The sequence below is a fragment of the Sphaerodactylus townsendi genome, linkage group LG01, assembly GCF_021028975.2.
Source record: "Sphaerodactylus townsendi isolate TG3544 linkage group LG01, MPM_Stown_v2.3, whole genome shotgun sequence".
Classification (NCBI taxonomy): domain Eukaryota; kingdom Metazoa; phylum Chordata; class Lepidosauria; order Squamata; family Sphaerodactylidae; genus Sphaerodactylus; species Sphaerodactylus townsendi.
The window spans coordinates 120840696-120868557 of record NC_059425.1 but is presented as its reverse complement, the minus strand read 5'-3'; the positions used below and the strand labels follow the sequence as shown (position 1 = coordinate 120868557).

The window sequence follows — 27862 nt, the reverse complement described above, 5'->3', positions numbered from 1 at the left end:
GCTTATGTTTATTTTATACAACAGGAGGTGGATAGCAAGGTTGCACGAGATAATTGAATGGATTGGATGGAGGCCACAAATCATCACAAAATGAGGAGCAGGGTGGTAAGAACTTTTTCCATGGAAGCATGTTCATGGTGAGAATCAATGTATAGACAGTAGTCAGCATCTTCAACAATATGAGCAAAACTCTGTGGGTTTTTTTTGCTGATCTGCTTATTGAAGCTGTAGTAAAAAGTGAGGTATACAAATTAAATTTAACATAAAATAACAACAACAACAACAACAACAACAATATTATCCCAGGAAATTCCTCAAATAATTTCCCTGCCTTCCAGTAGGGCCGGGGACTACCAGAAGGTTAATTCCGAAAGACTGCAATGTCCTCTGGGGCTGATATGGGGAGTGGTGGTCTCAAAGAAAGACAGGAAACAACATAGCAAAGGAAGGCATGTGGACAAAAAATGGGGAATGTGATTCTAAGTCTCTGAGATTGACAGCATGGAATATCTGGGGTAAGTGAAGCATGTAGAAAAGACCAATGTCTGAACAATTGTATTAATCTAAGGGACAGCCTTGGTAAGGAATTGTTTAGTACCAGACTGCTAGACTCTTGTTCACTGCTTATGCCACTCTGTTGCATCAAAACATATCTTGAGGGCACATACAAACATCAGCTTCTACACTATTAAGTAAAGGTACTGCTGCAAAAGTGTCTCAGCGGGAAGCAAGTATTTTGTTTACTTAGACATATGAACAGTCAGCAGCAAAGGTCACCTTTATACCTTGCTACACGTTCTGACTCCATAGTCTGTGTGGGCTGAAAATCTAAATAGTTCTGCAGCCGTCTTTTTTTTCTGAGTTTGTACATTAACCATTTACCTGGCTTATTTGCCCACTCAAATTCTCTTTGCTTGAGATATCTCAATTTTTGATCTATCTCTTTCATATAAATTCCCTTTATACGTGCCTTTGTCCTTTCTATACTTTTACTAAAAAAATTTATTGCCTGGTCTTTTTAAAAATTCTTGTTCCATTGTTTTCTAAATCGTCAGATAATTGTTTCACCATTGCTTGTTTTTTATATTAAATTCTGTTGGACAGTCAAGCCCCTTGCGAACGCTTTACTACCATATATACTCGTGTATAAGTCGACCCGCATATAAGTCGAGGCACCTTATTGACTCGCGTATAAGTTGAGGGTGGGAAATGCAGCAGCTACTGATAAATTTCAAAAATAAAAATAGATACCAATAAAATTACATTAATTGAGGCATCAGTAGGTTAAATGTTTTTGAATATTTATTTCAAAGAAAAACAGTAAACTAGCTCTGTAAGTGGAAAAGAGGGTCAACAAAAATAATATGGTCTCAACAATAACTTTAAAAGTACAAAAACCTTAGCTCAATCAGCAACCAAGCTAAAACTCAAGAGTTAAAATCCTTCAAAACTGGATTTTTGGTCAGGGGAGGAATGTTTATGTTAGCATTACCAACATTTCAGAGTATCTTTAGGAGACTTTCCTGGTGATACCACCCAGGTTTGGTGAAGTTTGGTTCAGGGGGTCCAAAGTTATGGACCCTCAAAAGGGTAGCCCCATCTACTATTAGCTTCCATTGGAAACAATGGGGGATGGGAGCACCCACTTTGGGGATCCATAACTTTGGACCCCCTGAGCCAAACATCACCAAACCTGGCTGGAATCAGCAAGAGATTATCCAGGTTTGGTGAAGTTTGGTTCAAGGGGTGGTATCATCAGGATGATAATGGGTGGTATCATCAGGAGAGTGGTATCATCAGGTCTGGGTGGTACCGTGTTTCCCCGAAAATAAGACAGTGCCTTATATTAATTTTTGCTCCCAAAGATGCACTATGTCTTATTTTCAGGGGATGTCTTATTTTTCTGTGTTCTGTTCGTTGGGCATGCTTCCAAACAAAAACTTTGCTATGTCTTACTTTCGGGGGATGCCTTATATCAGCAAAACCTCTACTACGTCTTATTTTCAGGGGATGTCTTATATTCGGGGAAACAGGGTATCATCAGGAGAGTCTCTTGAAAAATCCCTGAAATTTTGATGCTGCTAGCCAAAAAATTGCGCCTCCTGATGGCCGACAAAGTAAAAACCCTAATATATTTTTTTTAATACATCTCACTCGCGTATAAGTCGAGGGGGGCTTTTTCAGCACAAAATATGTGCTGAAAAATTTGACTTATATGCGAGTATATATGGTAGTGTCCCATATTATTGTTGGGACCTCAACTGAAAAATCATTTATTTTTAAAAATTCTCCATTTCTTTAGAGATTCTTAATTTGACTTCCTCTTTTAGAAGTATTCTGTCATTGACCCATTTCTTTGTATTTCCCTTTTTTAGATTCACCTGCCATTGTATCGGATTGTGGTCAGCTAAGATCTTAGGTAAGTGTTTAATGTTTTGTGTCAATTCAATAAACGCTTTTGTAGTCCAAATCATGTCAATTCTTGTTTGGGACTTATGCCTGTTTGAATAATAGGTATACTCCTTTGCAGTTCCCTGAGTCTCATTCCATACATCCTGGAAACAGAGCACAGTGAGGCAGTGCAGGTGACAAAACACACTGTCAACATCACGGATTAGAAATCCCTCAGCAGGATGTGTCACATGAAGATGTGCAAAAACATCCGGAAACAAAACAAGAAGCATGCCCTGAATAGCCACAGACCGGGCCTCAGACAGGTTGCCCAGCTGAGTCAGGAAAGAAGGGAGCCATCTGTTCAGGGTAAGTGTTAAATTTGAACATTATTCGAGTGACAAAATTCTGACGAAGATGTGCCACTGGAGATTTATGTTGTCATCCTTCATTTTCCATGACACATGCCAGAGAAGGAAGGGCACTGTGAACAAAAGGCAGAAAGTGCATTTAGGGAACATGTGTTCTGGACAAAAACCAGGACACTTGAGCAGTCCCTGGGGCCTCTGGCCCAAGAACACAGAGAAACTTCATAGATGGTCTCAAAGCCACTTGTATACATATCATATAATGTATCATCTACTGAATCAAATTGGTACATCACACTTTCTCAGTCACATTCAGTAAAACGGAGTATCTGTGCGTATATGTGTGCTGAACTTTGCTCTGTTGACAAGGGGTCACTGTTAGCCTTTTGTTAGAGCCCTGAACATTCTGTTCTCTTTTCCTGACCAAGGACTCCAAAATAAATCATGCTAGTCAATTAGTGTCACATCCTGAGTGTTCAGATGTCAAGATACTGAGACAATATACTTCTGTTGACATAGATGGATACAATGTTGAGAACTGACGTACTAGGATCAGGGAGTCTCTCCCCTTGACCTTGCTTTTCAACCCCTGCAGGACTTGAAAAGCAAGGGTCGGGGAAGAGACATCCCAGTCTTGCATGTGGGGCTAAGCTAGTGCAGCCCCACATGCAAGATTGCTCCTCCATCATTGCTTTCCAATAACAAAAAATTTTAGGGTTTGGGTTTTTTAACCCAAATAATTTCAGTAATAGCTGAATAAAGCTGATGGATATCTGTTTTGTTCGGCTTTGCTAAAAAAAATTCTGGGTTAAAAAATCTGAACCCAAAATTTACCGATATTATGTATAAGTGATCAAGCCTACTACTAACACAAGAAACTCAGTGGCAAAGACACTGGTGGGGAGGGGTCATCTTTCCTGCCTCTCAGTAAGAATGGAGCACATGGTGATTGGCTAGGAGTGCATTGTTGCCATGCATTCAATTCTTACTGAATTACATTTTAGGATAGGATGTTTTGGAAGTCTTTAATTCATAGGGTCACCATAAATTGGAGCCACTTAACAGACGCTCACACAATAACCCAAGGGGTGTTGAATAGATTTTAAAACAGAATAGTCTCTTTTTTTTACAATTAGATACTCTCATGCTTAGGTGTCAGATTTTGGTGTTAAATTTTGTCTTTTACCGTTATATGTGGGATAATGAATGGTTTCCAGCTTGCTTTGAAAATCCACATTTTATTTTATCATAATAGTGACCTCTAGTGTATAGTTTGCAGTATGTATGCTATGTCATTTCATTGTCTGAAATAAAGGGAATTTTTACTGACTCTTGGGGAAGCGGAAGTTCAACAAAATGGATTAATCTTGCATTTTGAATTTCAACAAGTATAACTAGAACAAAAATATCCCCTCCAGATGTTTTCTGTTTACATTATAACAGGGCAGAGATGTTGATGTTATTTCACATTCAAGAAATTGGACAAGAATCCATCAGCAATTTCCGTGTTATTACTTCATATTTTTGGTACCTGATTCTTTGGAGTGTCTTGAACACAGCAGTCTCCATCATGTCAGAAGGATGGTCAAATGGACTTTTGCATAAATACATCTCATGAAACACCCTGTATTTCTTCCCTGGCAGTCTTCAGCCTTTTACACTTCTTGGTTCTTTGCATCATATATACACAGAAGGGGGAAAAATATAACAGCTTGCAGGCACAGCTGAAAGTTAGCCAGCCAGAAACCTCAAATGAAGGACTATACTGCTGGCTCGCTGTTTTTCTTAAGCAACCTGGACTCAGCCAAAAAAATCCAACTGCTCCTTTCCCCAAACAAGCATATTGAGGAGCTAGAAAAAGTTTAGTTCTGCAAGCAGGACCAGAACCACATAAAATGTTTGCAAAGATCATCCGATACAGCTGACTAAATACAAAAGATACCAACAGAATAAAATGCTGCTTGGTAAGGTAAATCTAGTCATGAAGTTCCCAACAATTAGTCAGAATTATAGGGAGAGTAAAGACTTACCACTGAAGAACTTTTGCACACATGCCTACAAAGCAGGGGTATTCAGGCAGCTGGCTCACTGAAAATTAGCTATATGTACACAGAAACTTATTCTGCATTCTGGACCATAGCAAACCTTTCAGGAGAGGTGACATTTGATGCTATTGTAAACTGGATGAAGGCTAGTTTGAGCCACCAAGAAATTATGAAATCTGGTGACATCAGTCAAGACTGATGTCATCTAAGTATAGTATTATATATTATAGCATAGTATACTATAGGTGATATACAAGTGTGACCGTTGGGGGGAAAATGGCAGTTGACCAAAAGAACTGGACACCTTGGGGTGGGGAGTGAATTGCATGCTATGAGGAATTTTCCATGCAAGCTGGAAATAAGAGAAATCTGTTGACAAAGAATATTAAGGGCAATAAAGGCAAGAAGATAAGCTCTTTCTTACTGTTTCAGTCCAAATGGGAGTCATGTTAGTTCTGGCATGGTGTAGTGGTTAAGAGTGGCAGACTCTAATCTGGAGAAGCATTCCTTCACATGAGCAGTGGACTCTAATATGGTGAACTGGGTTTGTTTCTAAACTCCTCCACACGAAGGCTGCTGGATAACCTTGGGCTATCCACAGTTATCTCAGAACTCTCTCAGTCCTACCTATCTCACAAGGTGTTTGTTGTGGAGATGGAAATGGATGAACTGCAGCAATAATAAATGTTGTAAAATTGATATATAAGAAGAAAGATTCATCAGGACTACATTCACACAATTATTGCTGTATTACCCTGGTCTTGCAGTTCTGCAGGGTCTGTATAACTGAGATGTTCCACCAGGCCTATGGCTGAGGTCAGTGACGGTTGTCATCTAGCTGGTTGTCATTAACAGCAATAAAGGTTGTAATTAACAGCAACCTTTGGATGCCCTGTATTGGATTGGAATTCTGAATCAAAGGAAAGGGAAAATGTTTTCTTTTGCACCATTTTCTTCTTTTTCATGCACTATTTTACTGATGTATATGCTCTCCTGAAATTGTGTTTCCTTCTTGGGGAAGGAAACCTGGGGATTTTTATTCATTAGTCCCACTCTAACTCACTAAAGTAAATGTTTAACTGAATCAGCTTAAGGAACTGAGGTGGTCCCGCCCCTTTTCTCTGTTGTGTTTGATCTCAGAGGTTTTCATGCCAGAGGTTCAATCATAAAACACTACAATTTTTATTAAAGCCTTCAGGGGAATAGGATGTGGGAGGGGAGACATTTGCTGAGAAGGAAAGAAGCAGACTTATATACAAATATTAAGATGTTCTAAAGAGTACAGCTCTTGGGTACGATTTCAGTTTGTTACAGATGTCTACATTCTTTAAAATAAAATAAGACTTACTGGTTGTTATACAGAATTGACTCAGACTTGCACTCAGAGGTTCATGTGTAAACTCTGGTGCCCAAAATCTAGAAGGAATGGAGTATTCACCCAACTCCCTTTCCCCCCTTCAGACTTTACCAGATGGTAGGATAACTTCAGAACTTCTGAAGTAAATCCACCTCTCAACTAGGGAAGGGAATTCTTCTCCCACACAAAGTTTAAATTCCCCTTCTGGTTAGAGATGGTCCCTCTCTGACACCATCTCTCTTACTCAGCCAACTCCCTCTGATCTACGCATACAGTTCAGGAGATTGACTAGTTCTGTTTTTTAAGAACTTGAGCTAGGAGTTCTTCTTCTCCTAGAATTTTTATTCCCCTCCTTTTCCTCAAATACTCTTTCCCTGCCAGCACCACAGGTCTATAACAGACACTAAACATGCAACCCTCCGGTTCCAAAAGTTCCGACCAACAATCCTGTCAGCAGCTCTGACTGAGTTACAAACACCACCCACTCCCAGCATGTCACTCTCACAAACAGGCTTTGTAAGGAATTAACTCTTCACAGTCAGGTTTTTCTGCCTCTGCATGCTCCCAGCTTTGAAATACAATTATACAGAATGAAGTTTTGTACACCATTTTCCTTTGGTCTGTCACAGCAACTAACTATAGTATAGGCAGGATCAGTCCAGGGAGAGCAAAATATGTGGTGACCTAGGAAATAACAGTATAATAGGGTCCAGCAAGGAATAAGGAAAAATAATGGGGAGGGGAAAGAAGAAAGGAAAGGGGGAAGAGACAGAGGGGTAGACCAGCAGATGTAATCTGTCACATATTAGGTATATAAGTAGGAAGTCTTTCTTATTGCAGCACCTTTGCTGACTATCTGAATGTTTGGACATCACAGCCAGTAGTATTAGATCCACCAGTAAGCTCTTTTATCAACATAAAAGACCACACTAGTTTCGGAAAACATAGTTCCATCTCCTTCCCTTAACTGTAGACTGAGATGGTGGGATTCTTGGTTGTGCTATTCAAGACTGAAGGTGAAAGGGCCTTATTTTACAATGCTCCCTAGATAAAAAGATATATCTCTGTATGTAGTGAAATAGTACAGCACATCACAACCAAGGCTACATGAAACTTTATTTGTTTCCCAACTCACTAAATGGAAGCCTTTAAAAAAATATCCCCCCAGCTGCAATCAGATGCTTCATTTTGCGCAATGAATAAACACCTGTCTTCTCCCACTTCATATGGCACACAAAAAAGCTACTTTTTAAGAAGCATGCATAGTTAGTAAGCTGCATAGTATTTCACACTGTTGTTTTTGGGCTTGGTGTAGATAAAATTCACCTCTGATACCATAAACTTCCTAAACTTAAGCAATAGCTATTATAGCTTTAAAATTGTTGTCAAATAGCTTTAAGACTGCATTCTACAGCTAAGAGATTTTGCAAAAGAGAAGCCATAGGTGGCAATCTTGTGCCCTATATACATGCTTAAGTGCACCTCCTCACCTCCCCTAATTCTGACAGCTGAAATCGAAAGAAAATGCTTTTATGCTCAGCTTCCAGCCTCCATTTCCATGGAAACAGAGAACTGGATTGTCCATTCACTCACATGGGTGTAAATGAATAGCATTTCCATCATAGTAGTAGATGGATGTGGATTTGTGAAAGACTAAAGCATAAAGGGAAATATGCGTTTACATGGGTTTTAACAGTGAGTACACACATCTCATACAGCTGCAGTATTCTAACATTTGGCACCAGGTGGGCAGAGACAAAAGATGTGTTGTGGTCTTGTATTGGTAATTTATAATGACTGTATAGAAGGTTAAAATACATCTCCAAATATAGCAATTGATGTGCTTTTTGATTAAAGTGTTGGGCCAGAGCCTCCCCCACATCATCTGTAAAAGCGATAGGGCTTGGGACAGGAAAAATTTGCCCAGTGCAAAGATTTATTTGAAAACAAAGTGAAAACTCCCTGATGAGCATGCCCATTGCTGCTGCAAGACTCCTAGCTCTCTTTCAGATATTGAAATTGAGTCTTCTTACAAATGGAGTCAGTCATTGCTACACTGCTGTACACTGAGAAGTGATTTGTTGTCTCCAAGGACACCATGGTTTCTATTATGAGCAAAAACACATGTCAAGTCACTGTTAAGGTTGCCAGATATTGTTTTAAAAAATGCTTCCTCCTTCCAGTCAACAGTGTGAAACTCATTGTTTGCACTGGGAGAAGAACCCAGTCTGAGTGCAAAGTGATGGGATCAGTGGTTGCAGCTTCACGCTTTATTTATTTATTTATTTATTTATTTATTGTTTGTTTGTTTGTTTGTTTGTTTGTTTGTTTGTTTCAATTTCTATACCGCCCGTAGTGCTGCGTCCTCCAGGCCCAAGCAGTGTGCTTTGCTGTTTGGTATTGGTAAGGTTGCCAGTTTTGACCCAGACAATCCAGTATGTTCACTGACCATTTGGGGGAAAAAACGTGGAAAAATATAGAACATTTCAATGTCTGGCAATTTTTACATTTTTTTTCCTGGACAGTCAGTGAAAATACTGGACTGTCTGGGTCAAAACTGGACACCTGGCAACCTCAGCTACAGTTTTTTTAAAGATGAAAGGGTTCAACTGTGCTTGTCCAGGTATATCTTTTGTTTCCAAAGCACTCACCTCTCTTTATAACTGCTGCTATTTTGAAGACTGATGCCCTTTTCAGATAACCATTCTAAATCAATTATCATCCATTGTTAGCCTGAATCGAAGTAAAGTGATCCATGCATGGATAGGCATTTCATACAGCTTGTTGCAATCCATCTGTGAGTCCTCTGAAGTTCTCTGGCCATTCCAAACAGTGGCACTATTTCTCCTCCCCTGCCACCTTTTCCCCTTTTCAGCTACAGTTACAGGCATATCAGTGGTGCTGCAAAAGCGCAAATCTTAAAACATTTTTTAAAAAGCATTCTAGATAATTCATCCAGCACACTGGAGTGATTCAGCATTGCAAGGAAAATCTGAAAATGGGAGGAAGCAGTTTTCATAAAAATGGCTGAGCCCTGGGATTCCAATGGTATGCAAGTGGCTTTTTCTGAAAAGGTTAAAAAAATCTATTAGCAGCTGAGAGCCAAAATGGTTGTGTCTGAAATGACACACACACAAAAATCTGTTCGCAACCAGCTGTCCAGCAAATTATGAGGGCAATTTGAAAGGAGCCTAACACCCTCATGCAAAGGAGTGGGGGACAAATCCGCTGCTGGAGGTAGTGAAAGTCTGTGCTGGCAGTTTTGCCCTCCCTGGAGCACTTGGCCCAGTTGATGGGTGGATCCACTGGTGAGCAGCTGCCACAGGCCTTCATGGCAGTTGAATGGGGAACAGAGAGAGGTGTCACTGTTCTTGAACACCCACTACTGCTGCTGGATTAGTGGGGGTGGTCTGAAAGTGTGACTGGGGCAGGAGCCGAAGCTTGTTGGCTTCCACCTGGCCATTGCCTCTGCTATGCCGGCGCCTGGGGCTTTGGACTTACACCACATTTTGGGTGGTGTAAGTTCATGGAGAAGAAGAAGAGTTGGATTTATATCCCCCCTTTCTCTCCTGTAGGAGACTCAAAGGGGCTTACAAACTCCTTTTCCTTCCCCCCTCACAACAAACACCCTGTGAGGTAGGTGGGGCTGGGAGAGCTCCGAAAAGTTGTGACTAGCCCAAGGTCACCCAGCTGGCATGTGTGGGAGTGCACAGGCTAATTGAATTCCCCAGATAAGCCTCTACAGCTCAGGCGGCAGAGCAGGGAATCAAACCCGGTTACTCCAGATTACATAAGAGCCTGCTGGATCAGACCAGAGTCCATCTAGTCAGAGGAGTACTGGGGCCAAATGGTGTCTGGGGACAAAAACCCCTCCGGGCGCCTCCCGCATGCAGAGCCCCACTTACTCATGAAGAAGCATGGCTTGCTTGCGAGTAATCTCCATTTACTTGTGTGTTGGGCTCCAGCCTCTCTTCGCTGTCTAGAAGCCGAGCGCGAGGGAAACTCGTTCCTGGCTTGTAGGCAGGGAAAAGGGGCTGCCCATCTCCCCTGTGCTGCTTACAAATCCGGGCATGAGGGAAACTTGCACCCGGCTTGTAGGCAGGGAAGAGGGCTGTCCATTTGGTCACATGTGGGGGCCATCCGGCACCCTCCACATGACAAAAAGGTATGCGCCCAGGGACATGGGGCACCCTATGTCCTTAGGGCCGTACGCCGCTGCATCTAGTCTAGCACTCTGCTACCTGGAGTGGCCTTTGGGAGCTCACATGCAGGATGTGAAAGCAATGGTCTTCTGCTGCTGTTGCTCCCAAGCAACTGGTCTGCTAAGGCATTTGCAATCTTAGATCAAGGAGGCTCAAGATTGGTAGCCATAAATTGACTTCTCCTCCATAAATCCTTTCAAGCCCCTTTTAAAGCTATCCAGGTTAGTGGTCATCACCACCTCCTGTGGCACCATATTCCAAACACCAATCATGTGTTGCGTGAAGAAATGTTTCCTTCTATTAGTCCTAATTCTTCCACCCAGCATTTTCAATGTTTCCCCCCTACTCATAACCACTATGCCATTGCTGCTTCTCAATGGGAATTTTTGATGGCATGGAAGCATTTTGTTGTTGTTCTTTGCCTTCCTGTGCTGCTGGAAAGTGCCCTTGGAAATGGTGGGATGGAGAAGCTGCAGCTCTGCATCTGGGTGCCCAGCCCTTTGGATGGGGTATTTGTCAAGACAGCTTTAGTTAATTTAGGGCATATGCAGTACAGTAATCAGCAGTTTGCTTGAACTGCAGCCATAAAGCAACATTACTGCAGTATAAAACACAGGGAGCAAAAGCCTGCCAGGGATTTTAGGGTTTGGGTCATCTTGTAGCTCTTGGGAGATAAATTAGTTTAACCATATTTTTAAGTGTCTTTAGTACTGTTTTTATTTGCACCAAAGCAGATAAAAAATTCGAGGGTCTTTAGAGTCTGGAGATCAGTTGCAATCCTTACTGTCAACCTCCATCCTTTATCCATGACCTTAAAGCTGGGTTGGGAAAGTATCTTGGGGTTGCCATGTTTTCCAGATCTGGCACCTTCATTTCACTTCCAGCCATACTTTATTTTTGTGTGTGATTTAGTCATTAGTGCCACATGGATATCAGCTACCTCTGAGAGGAGCATGTGACCTCAAAGTTTGCCAGACTGAAACTTGAAAAATGCGGAAAATCTTATACATGGATATCTGAAACTTTTCTGGAATAATGGAGGTTGGCTTTAAAATAAGAGACGGTGAAATAATGAACACCCAACTACCCTAACCTGGAGAGGAAGCCTCAAAAGAAAGATTTACTTGAAAGACTCCAAGAGAAGCTGGTTTTCTGTGAGGGATTCCAAATGTGATTATGTGTGTCCATGTGAGTGTGCTGAAGAGAGCAGGTTTGCAGAGGAGACAGAAGAGACTTTGTGCACACTGTTGGCTCTGACACAGTTCAGCCTATTCACTCGCTTTCTCTTTCACTCCTGCCTTCACAGGAATATGCAGTGCCTCCTCATCCCTGCCATCCTTATCATTTTCTATACTCACCAGGTAAGTTTTCTGGAGAGATTTCCTAGGCAGGATAAAGGCTGAAGCTTTTGTTTCTGCTCAATGAGTGACATTTTCTCAAAGAATAGGATTATGGGAGAAGCTGTACTTCAGTGTTTGCAGTTTCTCTTGATCGAATATATTATGAAGTGCAGCATTTTATACATTCTTAGAAACCTTTTCTGGAATGAGGTTTGAATGATTTCTATGGAAATATTTTAGAAAAGCACAGAACAAATTCTTCTCTCCTACAACACAAACAAACTTTCTGTTACTTGGTTTCTTGCTCTGGTGCAATAGTGCAACTTATTGGGTACTAGAAAACTGCTTTCAATTGTGTTTATGAAATCTACTCTGACAATCAGAATGCCCCCCGTATGATAATGAGCTTATTAACACGTAATATATATTTTTCTCTTTTTAGAATCAGTCTCCATTTTTGTTCTTTATATTTATAAAGCTTTTAAGGAATATTAAATGTTGCATTAACAATGCTTTTCTAATAGAAACAACAACAGTCTGTGTAGCTATTAATTTACTTTACAGAACTATTTTACTTAATATACCACTTGTCTGACACGATTACTAGACAATGGCTCTGTTTTTAATTCTGCACAGTGTAATGGAAGGATTGTGTCATGTGGATGAATAAAGAAATTAGGATAACAGAAATTATTTTAAAATTGGGTTGCAAACAGATACTTTTAATAATTTTCTGCTGTGAAATGATGGCTCTCTGAATATTTCTGAAGAAAACTAAGCAGGTCATACAACTATGAACTAAGAAATATTTTCATATATTTTGTATTCTTGCTATAAGCTTTAGTACCTAATTCTTTGTTTAGTAAGCTTTTCACTGGGTACATTTCAGAGAGCCTCAAAAGTTGAGATAAAAACTATAACATCTGTAACAAAACACAAAGCCTGGAATACAGGCTACACATTTTAAAAAATCAGTATGAACTGTTACAAAGATCTCAGGCATAGTTGTTCATACAGTCATTATAAATTACAAGTACAAGTTCACAACTGTTTCAGCCTATGCAGCCTTCCTCAGTGGTCATACAAACACACAAAATTATTAAAGAAAACACATCCAGAAATGCACCCTACAGGTATTTTTATCTAAAGATAGCAAACCCTTATATCTGTTGTGGCCTGATGTTGTCTATTAACACAAACCATGGGTCTTTCACCATTGAAATTGGCTCACACTCTAATCTGGTATATAATTACCAGTGTTTCCAGATGTTGTAAATGTTGCAAATTCAAAGTATGCCTTCTTAAATATGATATAATTGAATTCGTATATATTGTGGTATGTTGAGATATATCTATGTGGGTAAGTGATTTTAGTCACGTAGTCTATGCAAAAGTTAGATCTCAAGACACTATTGGAACACTGGCCAATTTCCAGTGGAACGCTTAACTCCTGCTGGCTGCAGAGAGTTTTGCAAAAACTTAAGGAGTAGGCAGATAGTAATCTAGCCCAGCAACCACTTTTTATATTATGAAGCATGAATGTATCCAGGATAAATTAAAAATTATTACTTATGCCTTAAATTTAAAACCTATCAGGGGAATGCAGTAATTCTACTTTAAAAAACGTAGACCATCCAAAACAAAAGCCTGCCCTCCTCTAGTTTATAGTACAGTACAAATTTCATGACTTGCCAATATTTTATGAGAAACCAAATATTTTAAGAGAAAGTCTTTTCTGTAATGTTGATGTGACTGATGTCACAGTGATGTCAGTTCCAAAATTAATAGTTCTTACATCCTTGGCATTAAACATTTATTAGTGTTAATAATTGTCATAGTGATATGCTGATAAAAAGAGAAACATCACCTTTTTCAGTTTTCCCTGATGCTTAAAAAATCCTTGAGACCTAGCACATAATATTTCTATCAAGGTAACTTTAGTGTATGCATGAAAATTAAGGCTTTTTTCTTTAAATGTGCAAATTTTAAGGAGACAAGATACTGTCACATGGCATCAGAGTCATAAAGAAATCATGAATGTGAGAAGGAAGTGATTGCATGGGGGGGAAAGATGGTAGAAGACTAAGCATAATGAATGGCATGCCAAAGTATGCAGAAAGGGTGGGAGGGAACAAAGAGGTTTGATAGTTGGTAGAATAAGCAGTCAGAAACAAACTCTGTGCAGATGATCACTGAATATACAAGAGAACATGCGTGGATGTATGGAGGGGTAGGATTGTCAGGTTTCCACCCAAAGTAGGCTAACCCCTGCCTCTGTCCTCATCTACCCGTGGTATGGAGCCACTGCAAATGCTTAAGTGGAAGAAGTGACATGACCAAAGCGACAGGAATGAAAGGTGAGTGTAGCAGAAGAGTGGTAGTTATCAAGAGCTTTTTATCCAATAGGGGCAACAAATGGCTATTGAGAAGGACAGAAGTAGAGTCCTCTTGACACCTTAAGAAAATAGAAAGACATCAATAGACTTGGACATACAAAAAACCTGCTCACCTCGGTATCATGGGCTGATGCCTTTACAGGGACCTATGACTCATTATTCCACGTCCTTAACAATCCCAGCCCAGCCGATGAGCCTTTATGCAGGCAAGACTGATTATTTTTCCATCCGCAATGGCAACTGGCAGATTTAGGCCAGTCCCACATGAAGGCAGAATATGTCCATGCCAGCTAAGGGTACCCGAAACCATGAACCATATATTACTCCATTGTCCAAGAGACAATGGCAGGTGAGTCCAACACATTTTGTCGTTGTTACAAGAAATGCATTGGTCAATTTTCTCCTATTACATAAGAACCCTGAAATAACATCAAAAGCATGCTATATGACGGAACCTGAATTACTGTACTACTTTTGTATTTTATATTGATTTTATACGTTGATCGGTTATGTCATTAAAAGTATTTGTTTATTGTTGTTGTTGAGTTCTCTTGGAAATATTAGCATTTACACTTTATGGTTTGGAATGGGGGGGGGGGGAGACTGACACTAGTGTTAAACCCTTTTCCTGAAAGATTATTATAATGTGCTATAGAAATGCTAGTCTGCTTAGAATGCAAATGTTTCAAATAAATCTTCCCTTGCTAGGTCTTTTTTCCTTTCATTGATATTATTGAAGCTCTTCCAGCTATGAACCCAGTAGTCAAATATTTGGCTTGAATGTGGTATGCAGTTGGATGGAAGGGCTCATACATGGTCCCTTGTGCTCCTGATTAGCTTCTCTTGCTCAGTCTCTTGAGCTCACAAGCAGTTTTGTTAAAAGGAGTGGCATGATGCTGCACCTGTGAATATTGGCACAGGCAAGGCAAGCTCTAAACATTATTTCCTGCTAACTGTTCAGTGGATGCTACACAAAACAGGTGCCCAAGACAGAAGGCTTCTTCTCCAACTCAGAGCAAAATAGTACCAGTCAAATACTACAGAGAAAGCCATTGTTATTCCATATGTGAAAGAAGTATAATGAGTGTTCATGAGTATTCAGATAGTGAGGAAACATGGGGAATATCCTCAGGAAAGATGGGACTGTTTGGCTTAAGGCAGGCTCATCCTCCATAAGGCAGTCATTTGTGTGAAGAGAACCCAGCTATTGTTCCCAGTTATATGTATTGGACAAGAGGGGAACAAACAAGGCTGCCATACATCACAGAACAGGGGTGTAATGCCCATTGGGCAAAGTGGGCAGTTGCCCAGGGCGCCCCCTTGTGGTGGGCGCCAAAAATGCAGAGTTTTCCATTTTTGGCCTGCAGGGGGCGCAGCTTTTAGGCTAGCAGCACCAAAATTTCAGGGATGTTTAAGGAGACTCTCCTGATGCTATCAACCAGGTTTGGTGAGGTTAGGTTCAGGGAGTCCAAAGTTATGGACTCCCAAAGTGGTTGCCCCATCCCCCATTGTTTCCAATTGGAGCTAATAGGAGATCGGGGCTACACCTTGGAGGGTCGATAACTTTGGACCCCCTGAACCAAACTTCACCAAGCCTGGGAGGTGTCATCAGGAGAGTCTCTTACTGATACCACCCAGGTTTTGTGAAGTTTGGTCCATGGGGTCCAAAGCTATGGACTCCCAAAAGGGATGCCCCCATCACCCATTGTTTCCAATGGGAGCTAATAGAAGATGGGGGCTACACCTTTGAGGGTCCATACCTTTGGACCCCCTGAACCAAACTTCACCAAACCTGGGTGGTATCATTAGGAGAGTCTCCTAAAGATACCCTGAAAGTTTGGTGCTGCTAGCTTAACAATTGCATTCCTGATAGCAGGCACCACCTCAAATTTCCCCAGATTTTCCTTTTTAATCCCACCCCCCCTTTGGCATGGATTTAAAGGGAGAAGCTGAGGTCCCCAGTTTAAACATTGAAAGTGATGCTGTTTCAGGGTGGGGGAGAATCAACCCCAAAATAGCATCACTTTCAATGTTGTTTAAACTGGGAACCCCAGATTCTCCCTTTAAGGTGGATTTAAAAGGAGAATCTGGGCTCCCTAGTAGTTTAAACACCATTGAAAATGATGCTGTTTAGGGGTAGGTTCCAGCATTACTTGTTTGAACTAGGGAGCCCAGATTCTCCTTTTAAATCCACTTTAAAGGGAGAATCTGGGGTTCCCAGTTTAAATAACATCAAAAGTGATGCTGTTTCCTCTAATTGGGGGACTGGATACAACACCATAAAATGTTTTCATAGCAGTAATAAAACATTTTGAAAGTATTTTGAAAATGTTTTTTAAAATTATTTCTGCTGTGTGGCATGGCCTATTGCTGTGTTCAGATTTGTGAGTTGGGGCATGTTCTATAATGTGATGGTGACTTTGAAATGACCTGGTGGAAAAAAATCATTGCTTGGTCATGGTGGGGGAGGGTGGCTGCCCATGGGGGGTGCCAAACTCCAGTTTGCCTAGATACACTGGGCGTAGCTACAAGGGGGCCGGGGGTACGCGCTCCACCAGGCACGCTCCTGGGGGGCATCTAACTCAGGTTTTGCCCAGAGCTCCAGTTTGCCTAGTTACGCCACTGTCAGAGAAAGCAATCTTCTTGCAGGTGGATCCTCCATTTGTATCCAAGCGGCACAGTTCTATGAAAGAAGTAACACATTTCATTAAATTCTTTAAAGTCATTGGGAAGAACCCAAATCAAACATTTTTTAAAAAGACAAGTGGCCCACAGTCCAGTTCAGTTTTTGCTGCTGCAGTGAAAACATTTGCTTGTGCCAGGAAAGCTAAAGCTACACCTTTGCATTGGGAAGCAGGGTGCAGACATCCAGATCTGTTCCACTTGCTCCTAAAGTTTTTCACATCAGAGACAAATGGCTCCACTTCTGCCTTGAAACAAATCTCTTACGGTGCAGATAAATTTCACAAAGGAGGTAGTTGATGCCTGGTGTAGCAGTGTAATACTAGCTAGTAATACTTGTAGTAATACTAGTAATACTTGCTAGTAATGCTAGTAATACTAGCTGGAGGTGGAGGAGGTAGTCCTTGCCTTGGTGCTAGGACCTTAATGCTTCAGCTTATGAGATTGTCTTGAGGCTGCAGCTGACAGGAGGAGGAGGAGGAGAAGGAAGAGGTGAAGAAAGCTTGATTCTTATATCCTACTTTTCTCTACCTTTAAGGACACTCAAAGTGGATTACAAACTCCTTCCCTTCCTTTCCACACAACAGAGACCTTGTGAGATAGGTGACTAGTCCAAGGTTACACGTCAGGCAGGATCGGAGAAACAAATCTGGTTCACCAGATTAGAGTCCGCTGCTCATGTGGAGGAGTGGAGAATCAAATCCAATTGTCCAGATAAGAGCCTGTCATTCTTATCCACTATACCACGCTAGGCTGAAGGAGAAAACAATGAATCTGTCACTTTTGATGGAAGTTGGAGGCCTTATTCTAACATTAAAATAACATAATTTAACAAACCCATTAGTTCTAGTTACCAGCTGTGTAATGAGGCTAGAGGTGATTTAATGTTAGGAACAACTTTGAAAAGCAAAGGTCTTAGTTGCTGTTTGTTTTGTAAAGCTTTCAGTCTCAGCACCTCTCTTTTTAGAGAGTAATCACTGAGTGAAGGAGTGTGAATGGACTACGAGCCTATGGCAGTGTTGGCGAATCTTTTCGAGACCGAGTGCCCAAATTGCAACCCACAACCCACTTATCTATCGCAAAGTGCCAACATGGCAATTTAATTTGAATACTGAGGTTTTAGTTTAGAAAAAACAGTTGGCTCTGAGGCACATGTTATTCGGGAGTAGGCTTGGTGAAGCAACTGTGCAACGCTTTGAATGAGTGAGTCACAACCCTAGGAGGGTTTACTCAGAAGCAAGCCCCATTGCCAGCAACCGAGCTTACTCCCAGGTAAAGGATCATACCCAGGCCAGCCTAGATGTGTGTGTGTGTGTGTGTGTGTGTGTGTGTGTGATTTTCTGCCCCCCCCATGACAAACTCTGTGCATGCGTGCCCACAGAAAGGGCTCTGAGTGCCACCTCTGGCACCCATGCCACAGGTTCGCCACCGCTGGCCTATGGGGAATTTTTTTTATTGTACACTGATGCAGCCTGTAATGATCCTTTGTGATAAATGGCAGCAGATCTTGATAACCATTTTAAAATAAATTTTTAAAAACCACTATTGTTGAAGTTTTCCAGCTCTCAGATAAGCCCACCTATATGAAAGCTTTCTTGCAGGTCACCTGGCACCAGGCAGCAACAAGGAAAGACTGGAGGCAAACCTGCAAGAAACAGTGCGGTTCATCAGCGCAAGGAGATATGCCACTGGCCCTGCAGATGCCCACCTGTGCCAACTTGCATCCCTGGGGTGAGCCTGGTGAAGGATGGCTGCGGATGCTGCAAGATGTGTGCCAAGCAGTCAGGGGAAACCTGTAATGAAGCAGAGGTCTGTGACCCTCACAAGGGGCTTTACTGCGACTATTCTGCAGATAAGCCTAGGTATGAAACTGGACTGTGTGCATGTAAGTTCTCACTTTTTTGGTGTTTCTTTCAAAATTATAGTGGAGTTTGCAGAAAAAAGAATAGTCCAACTTGTGATTGACCATGAGTTCTACACTCTTGTTTTTTTGATTTACACTCTTGTTTTTTTTCCCAAGGAAGCCTTAAAAGAAGACAACTCCAGACAACAAGTTGTATCTCTAGCTAGGATAAAAGAATTACATTTTCTCTTTGTGCTAATTGGCTGAACATAATTTCAAAATTTGTTCCTTGGTAATGCTTGACAACCTAATGGTAAAGCCTGTTTTAACATAGTAACTCAATGATTTTCAAACTGTGGGCTGTCCCCCTCTCACAGGTAGGACGCAAGGCCAGGAGGGAAAAGAAGAAAGAGGGTGTGCTTGTAGAGAAGACTCTGGGAGCATGAAAAGCAAATTTGAGAATGCCTCTGCATAATGTCCTAAATGTCACTCAATAGTAGTTGCTCTACATTTATAAACATGGAATATGAAATATCAACTTGTTCACTGCTAAGTAACGTAAACTTTCTGTGGTTTATGTTGAGAATAAAGTGATGGCACAAGTGTTTTCCCCACATGTAGAGAGAGTTTAGGAGCAGGTCCCACTTCAAAAAGTTTGAGAACTGAACAACTGTTAAGAACGCAGCCATTTAAAGAATGATTACTTTCTCTTTTTAGTCACCTTTCAGCAAATAATAAAATAACTGCAGAAACAACTGAAATTGCTATCATTGTCTTGGCTCAGTTGATCTGAGTCATGACTAGTTTGTGAAACCAGGATTCAGCTTCTAAATGCTGAATTCATTACCTTTGCCCTTGCAGAGGCTCTGCTGGTATTCTGGTCTATATTGAATGAGGGATGTACAGGGGAACAAACCAATATGAAGCCAAGATTTTTTCATTCCTCGCTCATGTGAAAACTTCATTAACACTGGTTTCAGATCCTGATCTAATATACCCTAATGAACTATAGATAGTGGGGTGGCCGGAATAGATGTCTATTGGCAGTTGCACTCCAGGAATTCAGACAATGCAGTGTTTTCCCAACCCTACAGCTCTTTAAGAGAGATGCCAGGAGATGCATTGGGAATGTTCTGCATTGTAAAATATGTGCTCTTATCGCTGAGCCATCACTGTTCCTCCTATTGTCATCACAGTTTTATTTATTTTATTCATTTAAAGCATTTTTATGCCACCTTTCCATCTGATCAGGATTCTCAAAGCGGTGAACATGAATACATGAACACATTTGAACTATCAAAAACATTTAACATGGTAAAACAATGCAATGAAACATATAAACATGCAAGAACCAAGGAGGAGGGCCAATAATGGTCACTAGGGGTATGTCAAATAAAGCAAAAGAGTCTATCTGTGAATGGAAGACACTGATGGAGGAAGACAAATGCATATACCTGGGGAGGGAGTTCCAAAGTTTTGGTATCACAATTGAGAAAGGCTTTTCTTAGATGGTCACCTGTTTAGCTTCAAATGGAGGAGGCAACCAAAGCATGCCTCCAAAAACTAACAGAGTGGATGGGTAGGTTCATCTGGGAGGAGGTATGTTGGTCCCAGGCTACACAAGGCTTTAAAGGTCAACACCAGCAGCTTTAATGTTGTAAATAAATAGTTTGTCTTCACTGTTCCAGATATGATCGCAGTGGGCTGTGAGCTCAGTGGTATACACTATATCAATGGCCAAGACTTCCAGCCCAGTCCTCTATATAAATGTTTGTGTGTCAATGGTGCAATTGGATGTACTCCTGTATTTATCCCAAAGTCTGCACCCAATGAATGTGCTGTCCTTAAGGGTGGAAGGAAATCTGGACACTCCAAATGTGGGCCAGGACAGCAGAAGGAGCAACAATCAACAGGGTACAGATTAATGCCAGGTGTGCAAGCTAAAGTGATCACCTATTTTATGCATACTTTGATTTTTTGGAAGCAGTTATTTATGATTTAATAAATTAGCATTTTTATCAAAAGGAATCAAAACTTTCTCATGTATGCCAGACAGCTGTAGAAAAAAAAATTATTTAACTTAATAAACATAGCATCTTCTCCCAGGATGATTTTAGTGTATCTGGGCACATTGTATATCAAGAGTTGGTTCTTCAAAATTAGCTGGGGCCTTGGTGTGACAAGCCCTCCCCCCCCCACACTTTCTGCTGAGGGGCAGTTGCATAGCCACTATGGGGGGTGGAAAATCGCCCCTCCCCCCATCGTCCCGCCTTGCCAGGCCCAGCAGAAGCCACTGCCAGGCCGGCCTCACCGGGTCAGGCCTGGCGGAGGGCGCCGCTGGGTGCTCCTACCCAGCCCCACCAGCCAGGCCCCGCAGCCGGCTAAACTAAGATAAGTGCGGGTGGCCCCCCTGCTCCCCACTTACCTTAGTTCAGCCGGCGGCCCAGCCAGGCTGCGTTTTCAGCCAGCTGCTTTTTGCAGCCAGCTGAACTAAGGTAAGTGGAGGGGCTGTGGGAGGGGACAGGCACCCTTTCCACACACACCCCGCCACTGCTGAGGGGACACACAGTATCTCCTCAGATTTTGGCGATCATGGTTTGTTTTGAACTATACACCTTCCCCGCAGTTTGCAGGTGTTCTATAGATAGTAATTGTATAGGCTTTGGGTTCACTATTGTACTGACAAAGTAGAAACCTAGCTGAGGCCCAAAATTTTAAATTGATTATGACTTCAGAATAGTTACTCTTTTCTACAGTGCTTTCAGGCACAGGCTTTTATTGGCTAGCCACTAGGTTGGATCCTCTCTCTCTCACACAGGATTCCACTCACACCAGCCTGCCCTTTCCCCAGAGTCAGAGTAACGTCCCAATCTGGGGAGTGTGCGTGTGTGTAATTCCTCTTCAGGAGGTTGTGCAGGGCTGCACTGATTAATTTGTCCCCTTCATCAGTGCAAGGGGAACCCATGCCAGCAGCGGGGGCAAAAGTGCTAATGGTCAACCGTCCCTCAGTCCTGCAATGGCAAAAGCTGGACGTCCAGGTCGTTGTGGAGCTGAGCTGGTGTCTTGATTGGATGCTTGGGGGTGGACCTTCCCAGAGCAGAGCCAACATTAGTTGGCTTTAACCCTGGGTTTGCTGTGAGTTGTGCTGTGGTCCAGGTCCTGGATTACACCACCATTTTAACTCTTCACTCTGACTGCTCTTTTTCCTGAGCCAGACCTGAGCTGTCACTGTTCTCCCCATAAGGCAGAACTCTCCCTTCTCCTATGTTTCCTCCAACATCTCGTTCCCCTTCCTGAAGGTGATTGGATGCTAGAACAGCACTCCTATGGGCTCATCTGAGTGATTGATTTTCCCTTCAGGGGCAGGACAACCTCCTGTCCATCACACCTGGCTTTTAATATTCTGGGATTTATTTTGTTTTTAATATTTAAGCCTTCCAGATTTTCAAACTGTCAGTATATCAGAAGAATTTCAAGCAAACTAGAGATCCTTAAACAGGATGACCTGTAATACTGAAAATAGCAAGTAATAGAAAGTAATAGTAGTTTTTTACTTACATCTGGAACAGCCTTTTTGATGTTACTTCATAAAAAAACCACCCTAAAAGCCTCTTGTATGTTATAAATGGATAATAGTTTAAATCAGATAGGTAACAGTATTGGAAACCATCAGAAAAGACAGGATCCAATGAAAACAGCAGACACATTTCTACAGATATGTTGAGAACTTCTGTAATAATCTAAGCAGTTTATGATTTATATGCAATTAATTCACAGTTTGCAAAAAAGTATCATAGTGAAGAGTTAAAATTCAAGTTTTCCATATTCTTGCCAAATGCCAGCTTTAATATTTTGCTACCTGCCTTGCTTTTCTTATGCACTATCTTGCTTAACAACACTCCTTTTAAAATGCAGATCTTATTTTATATACTATAAATATATAAAAATCAACAACTTTGTAACTTTCCTTTATTTATTTCAGATCTGTGCCAGGCTTTTAAATTTGCTTCCTGCACTGCGATTTTTAAGCTGCTGCTTACTTCCCAGGTACACTCACATTTCCGACCTGTCATCTAATCTGTTTCAAATATAATCAGCCACTTTTTAGAATGCCACAGGATTTCAGATCCTACCTGTCATCCCTCTAAGACCTTCCCCAGGATCTGCCACATGGAGATTGTAAAAGCAGGGTTAACCCCCCCCCCCAAATGTATAGGGAACTAAATTCATAGTACATGTATTCTGGTAACTGCAAGAAGAAATGACCCTAATCCATGGTAGACCTTCAAGAAGTTTCACCTTGGGTCCATTATAATAAGTCTTCAGTTATAAGATTGCTTTCTGCCGCAAATGTGAGACTGAGTCATGACAAACAAAACTAGCTTAGCCAAGATGTAAGCTGCTTTAGTACTGTGGAACTGCCCTGGCCAATTCCTCTAAAACGTTATAGGATTTGAGTCTGCACAAACCCATTTGCCAGTATTACAAGTCCAGGGAAGTCCAATAGGAGAACCTGCAATATTTAGTTATTATGCACCATGTCTAATTGTAATTTGAATAACTGAATCAAAACTGGGGCTATGATACATTCTGCTACTTTAAAACTTAAGCTGAAGTGCCATCTATTTCTGTCTCCTAGCTTTCAGAAGTATACCACTTGTTTTGAAGAAGAAATGCCTGGTACAGGCGACTCCATGGACAACTTGTTCTCAAACCTGTGGTATCGGTATATCTGATAGAGTGACCAATGAAAACACCAAATGTGAAATGCGGAAGGAAAAGAGACTATGCTATATTCAACCATGCCAAACAACATTTCCAAACATACTAAAGGTAAATTGTAGTACAGAATATCATTTCTACTTCTGGCAGAAAGCAACAGTTTACAGAATGTTGGGCTTTCAAGGAACCCATGTAAGGGTGTAAGTGCATAACTGCATTGCTATCCAATTACAGGAACATAAGTGGGTGTTTACTGCTTGGAAAGGGGTGAGGAAGCAGTATTTATTGTGGATTCAGGTGCCATAAACTAGATTATCAACTGCAACATTCTTATAAGTCTTCATCCTTATCCCAAACTGAGCACCAACCATTCAGATATCAAAAGTACTGGGATACAACTAGTCTCAGGTCTGAGCTGCAGAAGCACCAGAGAAGTATTTCCCATTCAAGTGTGTGTTTGTGTGGGATGGTGGTCACTGTGGTCTTCTTGGAAAGAGCAGAATACCGAATGTGTGAGTGTTCAGATTTATACACTTTCCTCCTTCTGGTAATAAGGGTTTTTTTTTAAAGGTTCAATGAATTTTTAAACAGCATTTTAATAATTGTGAATGTTGGTAGGTTTTTAATAGGTTTCATAGATTTTAAACAAGTTTTATTGTTATATTGTTACAGATTGTTATATTGTTACAGATTGGTATACCGAGGAGCTGCGCCAAATGAAACGGGATCTCAGACGGCTAGAGCGAGTGTGGAGGAAGTCTCGCGGCAATTAAAGCCTTGAGAACAACTTATGGGCGGGTTGCCTATGAGTTGTGTCTGGAGAAGCCCGAAATATACCTACTTCGTTATACTAACTCAGCGGCTGTGTACACGGATGCATTGACCCACTCACTAACGGTGAGGAGGATACCTCCCGAATTCTCGTGAAGCTAACAAAACAGGCACCAAAACTTTAGCGATGCGAAAGTAAATCGCTCATGGGGACGCCTGACAGTGGTACAAATAAAGGAACTTGAGCTGCTAGCGTGCTTTGGTTCTGATTTGAGACAGACACCTATAGATGAATGGTGGGTCTGGCGCTGTTGAGCCACCGCCGCACGTCACTCTGAATCCGTGCCCTCTTGGCTGATAAAGGCTTGCGGAGATTCGACCCCACCTGTTGAATATAGTCAACAGCTCCCTTGAGCAAAAGGAGTGTTTCGAATTGGGTTGAAGGAGGCGGTGAATGTACTCTTAAAGACCATCCTTAGTCCTGGCGATCTGGCCGAATTACCGCCCGTTTGAACTTATGTTCTTGGGAAGGTAATTGAAGGAGTGAGTGTTGAACCTTCAGGGCTTCCTGGATGACGCTTGCTCCGTTGGCCGTCCCTTCAATCCGGTTTCCGTGCTGGAGCATGAAATGAGAACGTCTGGTGCCATCACAGATATGCTCCGCGCGTGCCCAGCTAGACCAAAGAGGCCCGGTCGGTACGTTGCTTGTGTGCTGCGTCTACACAGCAGCGTTTGATGTAGTGGAAATCCGCGACCTTTGATCCACCGCCTGTAGCAGCCTCTGGAGTCTGGGGCACTGTCGCTGATAAGGATTGCCTCGTTTTCTCCAGGGTGAAGTCAACAGGTATAGTCGCAGAGCGCGGGCTGAATTTCCAAGAGAATCCCGCGCCTAGTTGTGGGGTTCCCTCAGGACCTTGCTTTCCCCGCTTTATTTAACATCTATATGGGCCATTGCTCAGCGCTGGAAAGCGAGGCTTTGGGCTGCAGTCTGTCACCAATGGCGCGGGATGACACCCAGCTCATTCTGTTGATGGAGAGGGGCGCTACCTCTGCCCCTGCAGCTCTACAGCATTGTTTGGAATTGATTTGCTGGTTGGTTGAGGCAGAAGTAGGTTAAAGCGCTCAATCCGGCAAAGAGCGGAGGTCTCTCTGGCTGGGCGGGGAGAGAGATTTCCAAGGGAATTTAGCGCGCCTATACTGGAGAGGGCCGCTTCTGGCGGCTCATTATCCCTATTTCGTAGCCTGGGGTTATTCTGGACTCTGCCTTTGTCAATGGAAACCCAGGTGGGCCCATATTACCCAGGTGAACGCCGCATCCCCATGGCACGCAGTTCAGTTCCCCTATCTCTCCCGGTCGACCTGGCCACTAGCCGATCCATGCGACTAGTCACCTCGAGGTTAGATTACTGCCTTCGCTTACGCGGGCCTTCCCTTGCGATTGATCCGAAGCTGAAGCTGGTCCCAGAATGCCCATTACGGCTTCTAACAGGTGGTGATTACTCAGATCATATCACCTGGCCTGCGCTACCGTCTGCACTGGCTCCCAGTGGAGTTCCGGATGCGTCTTCAGAGTGCTGGCAGGTAATAACCTTCAAGGGCGCTACCTTGGCGGCATGGGGCCCCTCATATCTGGGGACGCGTCACCATATGTCCCACATAGGCCACTGCGTTCAGCAGTGGCGGAACTACTGGTGACTCCTAGCTCCTGCGAATCCCATCGGCGTGGCCTGCGACCGAAGACCAGGGCACCTTGACGTTCAGCCCCTGCCTGAACTGGAATGCCCTACCTCCATCAGTCGGGCCTGCTTGGCGGACTCCATGAAGTTCCGCAGAACCTGTAAGATGGAAATATTCCACCGGGGCTTTGGGGGGGGAGAGCTGGCATGCTGTTCCTACTGCCCCCACTGGAGATCCTGCCGATTTCCATTTCCATCTTGTCATCTTGGTTGGGCCTGCTTGTGATTCCATCTGGGGCCACCTGTTCCATCCGCTGCTTTCTCACTCCTTTTTATTTTTTCTTGCTTTTTTAGCTCTTGAAGTATGGGCCTTTGTTTGAACTGTTTTAAAATGGGTAAATTCCTTGGATTGTTCAAATTATATGTAATTTGCTGCCGGAGTTTTAATGTTTAATTATTATTATTATGTTATTATGTTATTGAGTTGCTGTTGATGACAGCCATTATAGTTGTTGAGTCAGCCTCGAGGCCAACCAGGAAAAGTGACCTAGAAATCTAAAATATAAATAAATAAATAAATAAAGATTGTGTTTTAAGGTTTATAGATATTTTATTACTTTTATCTTATGTCGTAATCTACCCTGAGATCTTGGGGTACAGGATGTGCTAAAAAGACATATAAACAAGTAAACAGACTTAAACTGCTCAAAAGCCAATGAGCTTTAAAATGCAAGTTTGCTTTAATAGCATCAAATGCAGTGGCAATTTAATAATGCAGAATGATTAAAAATGTACGTAGAACTGAGATTTTATTCCTTTATATTTTAAGATACCTAAAGGAAAAACGTGCCAGCCTACATTTCAACTTCCCAAAGCAGAAAAATTAGTTTTTTCTGGATGCACAAGTAAACAGAGATACAAACCTACCTTTTGTGGAATGTGCCTGGATAACAGATGTTGCATACCCAGCAGGTCTACCATGATTACTGTGCAGTTCGACTGCTCTAAGGATGGTTCATTTAAGTGGAAGATGATGTGGATCACATCTTGTGTTTGTCAAAATACATGTAAGGACCCAAGAGATGTATTTTCTGATCTCAAGCTTTTATAAATGTGTTGTACGAGATGGGTGGTAGTCAAATGCCCTTTGAAAATTATTCCTAAAGCATAATCTAATGGAAGTGGTTGAAATTACAAGTGTTGAATAAACCCTGCCTGCCACCCAGAAGCACATTCATGAAAGACAGTACTTTGTCCTTTGTCTGTTCCTCTTCCCCTTCAAATATCTTTACTGCTACCATTCAAAGACAATCACAAAAGCTTATTAAAGTGGCAACTTCCCACATATTAAGACTGGAATAGCGTGCCCAAACATATGTCAAACCATTTATGTATTCACTTCCTTAAAAATAACAAGGATATATATTCCAGCTAAATGTTTATAAATGCAAAGTATTTCTAAAGTTTTCAAATGCAAAGGTAGTGTGTATAGAAAAGAGCGAAAAAATCCCCAGGAATTGGTTACTGCAAAACACAAACAATCCCCCTCTCCACAAACAAAACCCTATTTCAAACCAGATCTGTGTAATGTGCTACAAGCTATTGGAAGTCCTGATATGTTGTTCCCTTATAGACTCTGGCCTCCAGCTCTAATTATGTGCAAACACGACTCAGGTCAATTACGTCAACCATATTCTTATAATTTTTATATAATCAATCTCAAAGAAACAAAATAAATGGTATGTAATTACTATAATCAAAATCTGGAATTATTACCCTGTACCAGTGACTGCAGAAGAGAGATGGTTATCAGCTCTCCTTGTGCTCAGTTTTATATGTGCAAGGAGTTTTGTGTTATGGGTTGGCATTCATCAGTGGCATGACCCACTCCACCACCTCTTTTACCTGCCTATGTCCATCCAGCCTTAAAAACAGAACTCCTGTCTCTCTACAACCTTAGTATACACACACACACACACGCGCGCGCCTTTATTGGCATAAAAAACAGGACAATATTTTAAAGCAAAACAAGGTTAAGAAATACAGTTAAGAAATAACAGTTAACTAAT

General features: G+C 41.8%; 1 protein-coding gene across 1 annotated transcript; it reads left to right on the top strand.

The window, feature by feature from the left end:
* The first annotated feature begins 68 nt into the window (after window positions 1-68).
* On the top strand, window positions 69-27819 carry CCN6 (cellular communication network factor 6). The gene is made up of 9 exons (XM_048492560.1): window positions 69-105; window positions 339-515; window positions 2376-2419; window positions 2531-2760; window positions 11670-11724; window positions 18383-18666; window positions 20313-20555; window positions 23264-23457; window positions 26623-27819. The coding sequence occupies exons 4-9, from the start codon at window positions 2634-2636 to the stop codon at window positions 26902-26904; spliced, it is 1185 nt and encodes a 394-aa protein (XP_048348517.1). The 5' UTR covers window positions 69-105; window positions 339-515; window positions 2376-2419; window positions 2531-2633; the 3' UTR covers window positions 26905-27819.
* The last annotated feature ends 43 nt before the right edge of the window (window positions 27820-27862 follow it).

Excerpts from the sequence above, each read along its gene's own strand:
- CCN6 (XM_048492560.1), top strand. The coding sequence starts at position 2,634 with ATGTGTCACATGAAGATGTGCAAAAACATCCGGAAACAAAACAAGAAG. Across the intron at positions 11,725-18,382 it reads TCATTTTCTATACTCACCAG|GTCACCTGGCACCAGGCAGC; the intron begins GTAAGTTTTCTG and ends GCTTTCTTGCAG. Across the intron at positions 18,667-20,312 it reads TGAAACTGGACTGTGTGCAT|ATATGATCGCAGTGGGCTGT; the intron begins GTAAGTTCTCAC and ends TCACTGTTCCAG.